Here is a 13,152-nt window from a genome sequence, read left to right on the forward strand (position 1 = left end):
AAACAAATAAATTTAAATCTTATAGTAACAGACTTCATTTATCTATCACTTAACTATTCTGCGGGCCCGTTCTGTCGTAACCATATTTTTACGATGATAACTTATTCCTCATGTAACATACTTATAGACACATGTATGCAAACTGTTTACTTAGTCCATGCATTATTCTCTTTGCTACAATAATCAATTAATTAAAAATTAATAATCAATAACTGCGTTGCTCTAAGGCCTCGGCCTTTACAAGACAAACTGTTTTCCTGTAGCATATACTATTCGAAATCCCTTCACTGGCATTACTGCTAACTTTTTTTGTTTGGAATGAAATCAAAAACTGTTTGTTATAAGCACTCGCTACAATACTACAGACGAGAAGACACAAAACATCTCCTGATACACTTCAATTTCTAATAGGGTGGCTTATCTTATCTAGTACACTTACTTTCAGACATTCATCTACTAAATAGTGCTCCATCTGTCTCCAGACAAAATGACCTCTATTAATAGCAAGTAACAAGATTTAAATATTCATTCCAACAGCTGCCTTTCATAACCTGTAAACTAACTTCAAGTCACAACACTTGAAATTTCCCTACCATTTGTTTGCTTTTTGTTGTTTTTTGTTTTTTGGGTCATCAGTCTTCTGACTGGTTTGATGAGAATTCCTCTCCTGTGCCAACCTTTTCATCTCCGAATAGCACTTGCAACGTACGTCCTCAGTTATTTGCTGGATGTATTCCAATCCCTGCCTTTCTCAACAGTTTTTGACCTCTACAGCTCCCTATAGTACCATGGAAGTCATTCCCTGATCTCTTAACAGATGTTCTCTCGTTCTGTCCCTTCTACATGTAGTGTTTTCCATATATTCCTTTTCTCTCCGATTCTGCATAGAACCTCCTCATCCCTTACCTTACCAGTCCACCTAATTATCGACATTTGTCTGCAGCAGCACATCTCAAATGCTTCGATTCTCTTCTGTTCTGGTTTTCCCACAATCCGTGTTTCATTATTCCATAACTTCATCTACTTCGTGACCATCAATCATGAAGATAAGTTACTCGCTGTTCTCATTTCTGCTACTTCTCATTACTTTCGTCTTCCTGCGATTTTATCCCAATCCATATTCTATACTCATTAGATTGTTTATACCGCTTAGCAGAATATGTCATTCTTCTTCACTTTCAGTCAGGATAGCAATGTCATCAGCAAATCGTATCACTGACATCCTTGCATCTTGAATTTTAATTCCAAACCTAAACCTTTCTTTTATTTTCATCATTGCTTCTTCGATGTACAGATTGAACAGTAGGGGCGAAAGGCTGCATCCCTGTCTTACACCCTTTTTAATCCGAGCACTTTGTTCTTGGTCGTCCACTTTTATAATTCCCTCTTGGATCTTGTAGAATTTTACATCGTCGAATGCTTTTTCCAGGTCAACAAATCCTATGAACGTGTCTTGATTTTGCTTTAGTCTTGCTTCCGTTACCAACCGCAAGCTAGAATTGCCTCTCTGGTGTCTTTACTTTTTCTAAAGCTTAACTGATCGTCATCTAGCACATCCCCAGTTTTCTTTTCAATTTTGCTATATGTTATTCTTGTATGCATGAGCTGTTAAGCTGATTGTGCGATAATTCTCGCACATGTCAGCTCTTGCAGTCTTCGGAATTGTGTGGATGATATTTTTCCGAAAGTCAGATGATATGTCGCGAGATTCATACATCCTACACGCCAACGTGAATCCCCGTTTTGTTGCCACTTCCTCCAATGATTTTAGAAATTCTGATGGAATGTTATCTATCCATTCTGCCTTATTTGATCTTAATTCCTACAAACCTCTTTTAAATTCTGATTCTAATAGTGGCTCCCCTACCTCTTCTAAATCGACTCCTGTTTCTTCTTCTGTCACATCAGACAAATCTTCCCCCTCATAGAGGCTTTCAATATATTCTTTCCACCTATCCGCTATCTCCTCTGCATTTAACAGTGGAATTCCCGTTGCACTCATGTTACCACCTTTTCTTTTAATGTCACCGAAGGTTGTTTTGACTTGCCTGTATGCTGTATCTGTCTATCCCGACAATCATTTATTTTTCGATTTCTTCACACTTTTCATGCAGCCATTTCGTCTTAGCTTCCCTGCACTTCCTATTTATTTCATTTCTCAGCGACTCGTATTTACGTATTCTCGAGTTTCCCGGAACATTTTTGTACTTCCTTCTTTCACTGATCGACTGAAGTATATCTTCTGTTACCCATGCTTTCTTCGCCGTTACCTTCTTTGTACCTATGTTTTTCTTCACAACTTCTGTGAGGCCCCCTTTAGAAATGTCCGTTCCTCTTCAGTTTTTTTTCTACCTAATGAGCTATTCCTTATTGCTTTATCTTAAGAGAGCTTCACGCGTATCTCGTCATTCCCTAGTACTGCCGTATTCCACTTCTTTGGATATTGATTCTTCCTGACTAATGTCTTAAACTTCAGTCTGCTCTTCATCACTGCTACATTGTGATCTCAGTCTATATCTGCTCCTGGGTACGCCTTACAATCCAGAATCTGATTTCGGAATTTCTGTCTGACCATGACGTAATCTAACTAACATCTTCTCGTATCGCCTTGTCTTCTCCAAGTATACCTTCTCCTCTTGTGATTTTTGAACAGAGTGTTCGCCATTACTAGCTGAAATTTATTACAGAACTCAGTTAGTCTTTCTCCTGTCTCATTCCTTGTCCTGTAACCTTTTCTTCTACTCCCCCTACAACTGTATTCCAGTCCCCCATGAAAGATTTTCGTCTTCCTTTACGTAGTGTATTATCTTTTCAATATCCTTATATACCTTCTCTATCTCTTCATCTTGAGCTTGCAACGTCGGCATAGATACCTGAACTATCGTTGTCGGTATTGGTTTGCTGCCAATTTTGATAAGAACAACCAGAACAACCCTATCAGTGAACTGTTCACAGTAACCCACCCTTTGCCCTACCTTCCTATTCATAAGGAATCCCACTCCCGTGATACCATTTTCTGCTGCAAATTAATGTTACCCTATACTTATCTGACCAGAAATCCTTGTCCTCTTTCCATGTCATTTCACTGACCGGTGCTGTACCTAGATTGAGTCTTTGCATTTCCCTTTTCAGATTTTCTACTTTTCCTACCATGTTCAAGCTTCTGACATCCCATGCCCCGACTCATTGATTATTGAATGTTTTTCTTATGATCACCTCCCCATGGCAGTCTCCTCCATGAGATCCGAATGGGGCACTATTCTGGAATCTTTTGCCACTGGAGAGATCATGACACTCTTTCCATTACAGGCCAAATTTTATGTGGATGCACGTTACGTGTCTTTAATGCAGTGGTTTCCATTGCCTTTGCATCTTCGTGCCGTTGTTCATGGCCGATTCTTCCGCCTTCAGGGACTGTTTCCCACCCATAGGACAAGAGAACCTCTGTCCGCTCTTCCACCCTCTTTGACAAGGCTGTTGATAGAATGACAGTGACTTCTTATATCGGAAGTCTTCGGCCGCCAATGCTGATTATTAATCAAAATTTAAGGAGGGGTGGGACTTTAACACTGGACCAAGGACGTTTTGATTACTAATCAAGGACTCTACCCCTAGACCACGGGTAATAATTATTTCACTTAGTATCAGCTAAAAATTTTCAACACTTCCTGTTACGTTAGAGCAATGTCGTTGCTTTGCCACATCCCATCAAAATAATCATCTGCCTGTACTTCTTCCGACAGATCTTTGCTGCTTACTGGTTCCTTGATTTCTTAACACTCAGTGGCCTTATTATCTATTAACTTTTCTTCATCAGAGTTTTTCCATACTGAATCTGCTTCTTCAAGTAGCTTGCAATTCGTGATTGTTATTAAATGTACAGGCATCCACTTCGTTCTCATCATGACCTATTTCAAACAGCTTTCTGGAACTTCTACCACATTATTAGCATTATAATTGGTCAGGTGAACTGACGGATTGAGCTCCTGTGAACGTGCTGGCACGGAGATCGCGGTGTAACAGTTTGCGACGGCGTCTGAGATGACGTCGGAGTGATGGCTCTGTCCGCCGTGGTCGTCACAACTATACCTTTGCTCGATTTACTCTTGATTAACCCAATCGCTGGTTCCCAAGCCTTGCTAAGATTATAGCCACAGTCACGGTTTATGAGGTCGTCATTGGTGCGAATTTCGATGGCCTCTCTAACGACGCTGTTCCAGTATCTCGACGTCTGTACCAGAATACTCGTGCATTCATACTCCATGGCGTGATTTTCCTACAAACAATGTTCAGCGACCGCCGACTAGCTCGGATACATTGTTATTGTTACTATTATATTATATATTGTTATTATATTACATACTATATATATTGTATTACTATATTAGTATTATATTACTATATTTACTATTGTTTACTATATATTACTATTGTATGTTGTTATTATTGAGCTGATCTCATTTTTCTACAGTGATTAATATAGAGTCAACAAAAAGTGAGTTGGTCAAGTAAATTCTTGATTCGAGTCGACATTAATGACCTGCAACCATACTTTTCTCTTTTAATGTTGTGGTTAGTTAGTTCTGTTGAATCATTATTGGCTGTACTCCTATCACCGTCTGGCCAGCAGCGGTTTCCTCACAGATGGGACTTATGAGGTGGAGCTGAAAAGTATTGGCTCCGTATTTTTATATGAAAACTCTTGAAGCTTTTTAAACAAGGCAAACGTTATTAACATTCTGCATCTTTATTCTTCATGTCTACATATTTGCAGTCCTCTGTCGCTAAAGGCCTCCGAATTGCAGTGTGTACAGCAAGCTGTAATCGAGTTTCGAATTATAAGAGTTCGTCCACATACACAGCATCCTCTCCTTCCGCACGACAATGTCAGATCACACAAGCGTTGCGATATCTCCAACAATCCAGTGCCTTGGCTTCACTGTCATCGATTATGCTCCATACAGTCTCGACTGATTCCAAAGTTTAAAGAACACCTTCGAGGACTTCAGTTTGATAGTGATGGGATGGTGCAAGCAGAGGTGAGGTCGTGATTCAGACAACAAAGTCCAACATTCTATAGTGACGGTATCACCAACTGGTCTCTCGTTGGGAGAAATGTGATCGTCGCCAGAGTGACTATGTTGAGAAATAAATATTTGTACACGAAGAACAAAGATGTAAAGTGTCAAAAACGTTTGTTTTATTTAAGAAGCTTTAAAAGTTTCTATGTAGAAATTCAGGGGTAGGCTATTTTCAGTACGTCCTCGTAGTTTGTCTCTCTCAGTGTACTATTTTCCATTATTATGAATCGTGTTGTGCTCTCCAGTTTGTCTAAAATGTACAAAATTACTATGCCTCTCTTCATTAAAATTATTAAATCAAGGTGATGGTAGATCTCATCGTCTGCCGCTTCTACCGCGATAATTACCGTTCATTTTGCGAACTTCCGATTTCAGAACATTTACATAGATCTGACCAGTTGTTAACATTCTGGTCAGAGGGCTTGTTAATGTGTATTTGGTTCTCACTCCTTCCACACATCCCAAATAGTCAATAAATTAATCTAGCTTATATGTATGCACTGAAACAATTCTCTTCGGCCAATATGACAGCAGTTTACCTTACATTCCCATTATATTCATTTCCAGTTTCCTCTTTCCTGTTAAATGCGACAGAAATGATGCCCACTTTCTTGTGAATTCTTAAACGGACTTAATTTTGATATTTTATCTTATTAATTATGACTGTTGTGATTTTTCCCATGGAATATGGAATAGGCTCTAGCCTCTGAAATGTCTCTTGTATTATTGCTGTTGTTGTTGTTGTGTTCTTCAGTCCTGAGACTGGTTTGATGCAGCTCTCCATGCTACTCTATCCTGTGCAAGCTCCTTCATCTCTCAGTACGTACTGCAGCCTGCATCCCTCTGAATCTGCTTAGTGTATTCATCTCTTGGTCTCCCTCTACGATTTTTACCCTCCACGCTGCCCTCCAGTACTAAATTGGTGATCCCTTGATGCTTCAGAACATGTCCTACCAACCGATCCCTTCTTCTGGTCAAGTTGTGCCACAAACTCCTCTTCTCCCCAATCCTATTCATTACCTCATCATTAGTTATGTGATCTACCCTTCTAATCTTCAGCATTCTTCTGTAGCACCACAATTCGAAAGCTTCTATTCACTTCTTGTCCAAACTAGTTATCGTCCATGTTTCACTTCCATACATGGCTACACTCCATACAAATACTTTCAGAAACGACGTCCTGACAATTAAATCTATACTCGATTTTAAGAAATTTCTCTTCTTCATAAACGCCTTCCTTGCCATTGCCAGTCTACATTTTATATCCTCTCTACTTCGACCATCATCAGTTATTTTGCTCCCCATATAGCAAAACTCCTTTACTACTTTAAGTGTCTCATTTCCTAATCTAACTCCCTCAGCATCACCCGACTTAATTCGACTACATTCCATTATCCTCGTTTTGCTTTTGTTAATGTTCATCTTATATCCTCCTTTCAAGACACTGTCGATTCCGTTCAACTGCTCTTCCAAGTCCTTTGCTGTCTCTGACAGAATTACAATGTCATCGGTGAACCTCAACATTTTTATTTCTTCTCCATTGATTTTAGTACCTACTCCGAATTTTTCTTTTGTTTCCTTTACTGCTTGCTCAATATACAGACTGAATAACATCTTGGAGAGGCTACAACCCTGTCTCACTCCCTTCCCAACCACTGCTTCCCTTTCATGTCCCTCGACTCTTATAACTGCCATCTGGTTTCTGTACAAATTGTAAATAGCCTTTCGCTCCCTGTATTTTACTCCTACAACCTTCAGAATTTGAAAGAGAGTATTCCAGTCAACATTGTCAAAAACTTTCTCTAAGTCTCCAAATGCTAGAAACGTAGGTTTGCCTTTTCTTAATCTAGCTTATAAAATAAGTCGTAAGGTCAGTATTGCCTCATGTGTTCCCATATTTATACGGAATCCAAACCGATCTTCCCCGAGGTCGGCTTCTACCAGTTTTTCCATTCGTCTGCAAAGAATTCGCGTTAGTATTTTGCAGCCGTGACTTATTAAACTGATAGTTCGGTAATTTTCACATCTGTCAACGCCTGCTATCTTTGGGATTGGAATTATTATATTCTTCTTGAAGTGTGAGGGTATTTCGCCTGCCTCATACATTTTGCTCGCCAGATTGTAGAGTTTTGTCAGAACTGCCTCTCCCGAGGCTGTCAGTATTTCTGATGGAATGTTGTCTACTCCCAGGGCCTTGTTTCGACTTAGGTCTTTGTGCTCTATCAAACTCTTCACGCAGTATCATATCTCCCATTTCATCTTCATCTACATCTTCTTCCATTTTCATAATATTGTCCTCAAGTACATTGCCCATGTATAGACCCTCTACATACTCCTTCCACCTTTCTGCTTTCCTTCTTCCCTTCTTTGCTTAGAACTGGGTTCCCATCTGAGCTCTTGATATTCATACAAGTCGTTCTCTTTTCTCCAAAGGTCTCTTTAATTTTCCTGTACGCAGGATCTATCTTACCCCTAGTGAGATAAGCCTCTACATCCTTACATTTGTCCTCTAGCCATGTCTGCTTAGGCATTTTGCACTTCCTGTCGATCTCATTTTTGAGACGTTTATATTCCTTTTTGCTTACTTCATTTACTGCATTTTTATATTTTCTCCTTTCGTCAATTAAATTCAATATTTCTTCTGTCACCCAAGGATTTCTACTAGCCCTCGTCTTTTTACCTACTTGATCCTCAACTGCCTTCACTACTTCATCCCTCAGAGCTACCCATTCTTATTCTACTGTATTTCTTTCCCCTGTTTCTGTCAATTGTTCCCTTATGCTCTCCCTGAAACTCTGTACAACTTCTGGTTCTTTCAGTTTATCCAGGTCCCATCTCCTTAAATTCCCACCTTTTTGCAGTTTCTTCAGTTTTAATCTACAGTTCATAACCAATACATTGTGGTCAGAGTCCACATCTGCCCCTGGAAATGTCTTACAATTTAAAACCTGGTTCCTAAATCTCTGTCTTACCATTATATAATTTATCCGAAACCTGTCAGTATCTCCAGGCTTCTTCCATGTATACAACCTTCTTTAATGATTCTTGAACCAAGTGATTAAATTGTGCTCTGTGCAAAATTCTACCAGGCAGCTTCCTCTTTCATTTCTTACCCCCAATCCATATTCACCTACCATCCTTCTCTCCCTTTTCCTACTACCGAATTCCAGTCACCCATGACTATTAAATTTTCGTCTCCCTTCACTTTCTGAATAATTTCTTTTATTTTATCATACTTTTCTTCAGTTTCTTCGTCATCTGCAGCGCTAGTTGGCATATAAACTTCTACTACTGTCGTAGTCGTGAGCTTCGTGTCTATCTTGGCCACAACAATGCGTTCACTGTGGTAGCTTACTCGCATTCCTATTGTTTTATTCATTATTAAACCTACTCCTGCATTAGCCCTATTTGATTTTGTATTTATAACCCTGTATTCACCTGACCAAAAGTCTTGTTCCTCCTGCCATCAAACTTCACTAATTCCCACTATATCTAACTTTAACCTATCCATTTCCCTTTTTAAATTTTCTAACCTACCTGGCCGATTAAGTGATCTGACATTCCACGCTCCGATCCGTAGAACGCCAGTTTTCTTTCTCCTGATAACGACAGATTATTGATGTATGTTCGAAAATTCCATTAAGAACAATGTAATTTGCTACATGGACATTAATTATTATATCAAATAATAAAGAGCAATATTTTCTCCGCTGTAGGATGTAGTTAACTATACGATAATCCATTAAATCTAATTTGTCTTTGGTTAAAATTTACGTTTGTTTAAAAATCTCGAAAAGCATTAAAGACAATTTCACCAAACATTCTAAAGCATATTTTTGTGTCAAAATACATATTTCTCCAAATTTTAGCATTTTATCTCGCTTCATTGCGGCCTGTAAAGATTATGAAAACCATATACTTTCGTGAAACCTGTTTTCCTCGAACTTAGAATTTCTTCCATCTACATCATTCTGCGAGTCTCTCTTTTTATCCCTGTCTCTCTCTCTTTTTCTCCCTGTCTCTCTCTATTTCTCTCTGACTGTCTGTCTATCTGTCTGTTTCTCCCGCCCTCCCTCCCTCTCTCTCGCTCGTCACTGTTACTACCCAGTCAAAAGCACATGTTTCCCCACGAAAGGTCCTTTCAGAGATATTATCAACGCGATTCCCTTGCCATTCGTTTGTCACAAGTCCTTGAGTGTGGAGCTCACCTGGAGGCTCAAATATGTAACAGCAAATATGCTCTTATTCAGTGCTATATGATAAATAAATCAAATAAAAGTTTCAGTTAATGGATATATTGTTTTTCCCCACCTACCACAACTTTATGGTACAGCAGCAAATCATGAATTATGTCGAATGTAAAGTAATAACTGATATTCGATTCAGCAGAAGTTATTCAATTAATAATTTCCAATTATCTTGTATTGCTAGATGTATTAGCTATATATCGAAGTGATACTGCGTGGCGCAGTCAGAGGCCACAGGAGAAGATCACTGTGCATTAGTCTCGCTTAGTTCGCCGATTTTTCAGTTTCTTCTGCAGCTCGTATATCTTCAGAAGCACTAATTCACTATTGTATTTTGTCCTTATCCTAAGATGAATCTGTGTCTATTTCTTGGTAATATTTCTTTCTTATTTAAGTTTTGTCCCTTAAGATGTTGAGTTCGTTGCTAAAATAAGGGTACTTTTTGCTTCAGCTTTGTTGGCCATGAAGACCGTTTGAAACGCATATACAGGTTTCTGCAGCAAAAAGCATTGTGGTTATATTTTCGTTCCAGAGAGCCTGCACCGAGTGCTACAGGAGCTGAAGCCAGCAGCCGTGTTGTGCGAGCCACAGGCTACCAAATCCGTTACAGATGCCAGGCCGACTGGCTGCCCACTCCAGGTGTTGGGGACTGCCGAGGCGGTCCCTGATGCTGAACACCTGCTGATGAGCAGCGCCCAGGGGCTGCAGCGAGACAACACGGCCCCTGCAGTCGCACTCCTGTCGTCTGGGACCACAGGTCACCCCAAGGTCATCCGGATACCTCGCCGCAACTTGGCCCTTGTGATGCACTTATTAACGTAAGGCGAATAACCACGTCTATTTCGTGTTTTAATATTTGACAAATGTCTTAATAAACTTATCATAGGCCGCGTGGGATTAGCTGAGCGGTCTAGGCGGTGCAGTCATGGACTGTGCGGCTGGCCCCGGCGGAGGTTAGAGTCCTCCCTCGGGCATGGGTGTGTGTGTTTGCCCATAGGATAATTTAGGTTAAGTAGTGTATAAGCTTAGGGACTGATGACCTTAGCAGTTAAGTCCCATAAGATTTCACATAAACTTATCATATATATCTGAATACTATATTTGTGCAGTAAATTAGGGGATTTAGTTGCGATTTCATAAATTATTTTCATATAAACTTCTAATTTATTATCCTACCCAAATTGTAAAATATAGAGGGTAAGTCTAAACACTTTCCTAAATTGTATCATAAAACAAAGTAAACAGAACATACAAGAAAAATATTTTACATTACCTGGGCCACAACACATTTTCTACAACTTTCACAAAATTGTTGTTAAATGTTAAGAACAGGTCCTCCCCAAACTGGTCACATTTTTGGATGCCCATTAAAATGTGACGTAACAGCTGTGCAAAGAATAGGCGGTGGAGTGATGGTTACCTGTCTTTTTCTTACACAGTAAGAGACATTTAGATGTAACTACCTATCGCCAATGACATTAGGTATATACGATAGACTTGCTCTGAGGAGGGATGAGGAAAAGAATCGGTGGTGTGCTTTTCGATGTACCTATCCTGAAATTAGGCTTATGTGGTTTGGGGAAATCATATCTATGACGGTGGTTTGCACTAAATATGGATCTCAGATTACGTGTCAATGGACTCTAATAACACTGTCCATTCTGTTTTCTGTTCATTAGTCAGTTTATGCAGCTTACTTTTAGAACAGATTTTATAATAACAATTTTTGACACAATTTCTCGTGATGATCGCAGTTACTTTCATTTTAATCTCAACGACTGTTGCTATACCATTATCTGTCACACCTGCTTCAGATTATTTTTCCTTACGTTTGTTGATGACTGGACTGAACATGATGAATCGTTATCCTTTTGTTCTCGGTCCAAAATATTTTCAACCGTTCAATAGCAATATTTTTTTGTAATATCTACATCTACATCTACATCCATACTCCGCAAGCCACCTGACGGTGTGTGGCGGAGGGTACCCTGAGTACCTCTATCGGTTCTCCCTTCTATTCCAGTCTCGTATTGTACGTGGAAAGAAGGATTGTCGGTATGCTTCTGTGTGGGCTCTAATCTCTCTGATTTTATCCTCATGGTCTCTTCGCGAGATATACGTAGGAGGAAGCAATATACTGCTTGACTCTTCGGTGAAGGTATGTTCTCGAAACTTTAACAAAAGCCCGTACCGAGCTACTGAGCGTCTCTCCTGCAGAGTCTTCCACTGGAGTTTATCTATCATCTATCTTCTGTTTCCTACACGTATACCGTCTATATCGCCATTTTTCACAATTTGTATAAACATTTTCCGAAGTGTTGAAGAAGAGTGGACGTCATAAGTGGCACGTTAGTTATTTTTGGCTGTATTCACCAATAAACAACAGAGTGTCCTGTGCTAGTTGACAGCAATTTTGCCCCTGTGGTCACCAACATAGATGTAAATGTGGAACAGTACTAATGCTAGATGGAGTTTGAAACCTTGAAATTTGTCACAGGGTGTTAATAAAATCATTTGTAACTGGTTACTGATGTCACTTCATTCCTTATACGCTCATTTATTACAATCAAAGTAAATCTATGCTACAAACATCTGCTTTCAATCAGAATATTATTTGATGCACTGTAAATAATACAAATACCATTGCACTCAGTATGCATGACTGTATATGACAGCACAAAAATTTGCTACAGGTGTTCAATGATATGTAAAACCGCTTTGCAGCCATATGAATATGCATCAAAAAATTTAAACTTTTCGTCCATTAACTATCAGGGCATTCACTGAATTTTTCAGGTGCACTTTGAGAGAAATAAGTATAATGTAGCGGTATGCAGTGATCCAGGTGTTATGCATTTATTGTCTATGGGATTCGAGACATGAGACAAAAGTTATGCCATCAGTGAAGTGATTCAGAATCATGCAAAGCGAAAATAATCAATGAACTCTAATACAAGAGATAGATCATGATGAGCTCAACATAATGCCCTTTCAAATGCAATGGCCCAGCAAATAGGAGTTTGGTAACCTTTCATATGGTTACTGATGTTCAAGATTGTGGTACTACCATTAATTATAATTTATTTTCATTTACTTCATGGCTCGTCTGACCTGAACTACCATACGTGTTCAATAGATGGTGGCAGATTAGTCTTGCGTAAGCGATAGTGGCTGAGATGAATTTTATTCACTTTAATTATGTACATTGTGATGGTAAATGAAAAGCAACTGTCGGTTGTTGTGGTATACTGACATTATTTTAGTATCTCCTTTAGAAGCGCTAGTTTTTACAAAGAGAAAAAAAGAAATGTATGTGTTGCTGCACTTCCAAATAGTTGGAATGACTAAGTTAGGGATTTACCAGTAGTCGTCTGTGGTTTCAGCCGCAACGATGCCCCTTTCGGAGCAGTCGACACCCTGTTGTTCACAACCGGGTTCTTTTGGGTAAGTGGGACGATGTTCACGCTCTGGAGCCTGGACACTGGGATGAAGTGCGTCGTGACGCCGGATTTTAGCCCTCAGACTGTACTGGACTACATCGAGAGATGCAAGGTTAGAAACCAACTGGTGAAACACTTTCAAGTTCACATACAATTACTAGTACGTAATGTGTAATACAATTACACTTCAGATTCCTTTTGACTCATCTAGGTATTCTGGATAAAACGTAAGTATTCGACTATGTTCCTATTCTATTTTAAGTCCATAACAAATTTCACACTGGTCTGACTCAACTTCTGAGGGAAATAGTTTCTAAAAGAAATGAAATACATTCGCTTAGGCACTACTCGTTATGTTACGAGCATGTTTGTTACTCTGTGAAC

General features: G+C 39.3%; 1 protein-coding gene across 1 annotated transcript in view; it reads left to right on the forward strand.

The window, feature by feature from the left end:
• The window catches only part of LOC126281860 (uncharacterized), an 83,745-nt gene that overhangs the window by 20,789 nt on the left and 49,804 nt on the right, over nt 1-13,152 (forward strand). The window contains exons 3-4 of the mRNA XM_049981124.1: nt 9,861-10,146; nt 12,712-12,880. Coding sequence (XP_049837081.1) covers nt 9,861-10,146; nt 12,712-12,880 — 455 coding nt within the window. The remainder of the gene's footprint in view (nt 1-9,860; nt 10,147-12,711; nt 12,881-13,152) is intronic.

Source organism: Schistocerca gregaria, chromosome 7, assembly GCF_023897955.1.
Source record: "Schistocerca gregaria isolate iqSchGreg1 chromosome 7, iqSchGreg1.2, whole genome shotgun sequence".
In the NCBI taxonomy this organism is placed as follows: domain Eukaryota; kingdom Metazoa; phylum Arthropoda; class Insecta; order Orthoptera; family Acrididae; genus Schistocerca; species Schistocerca gregaria.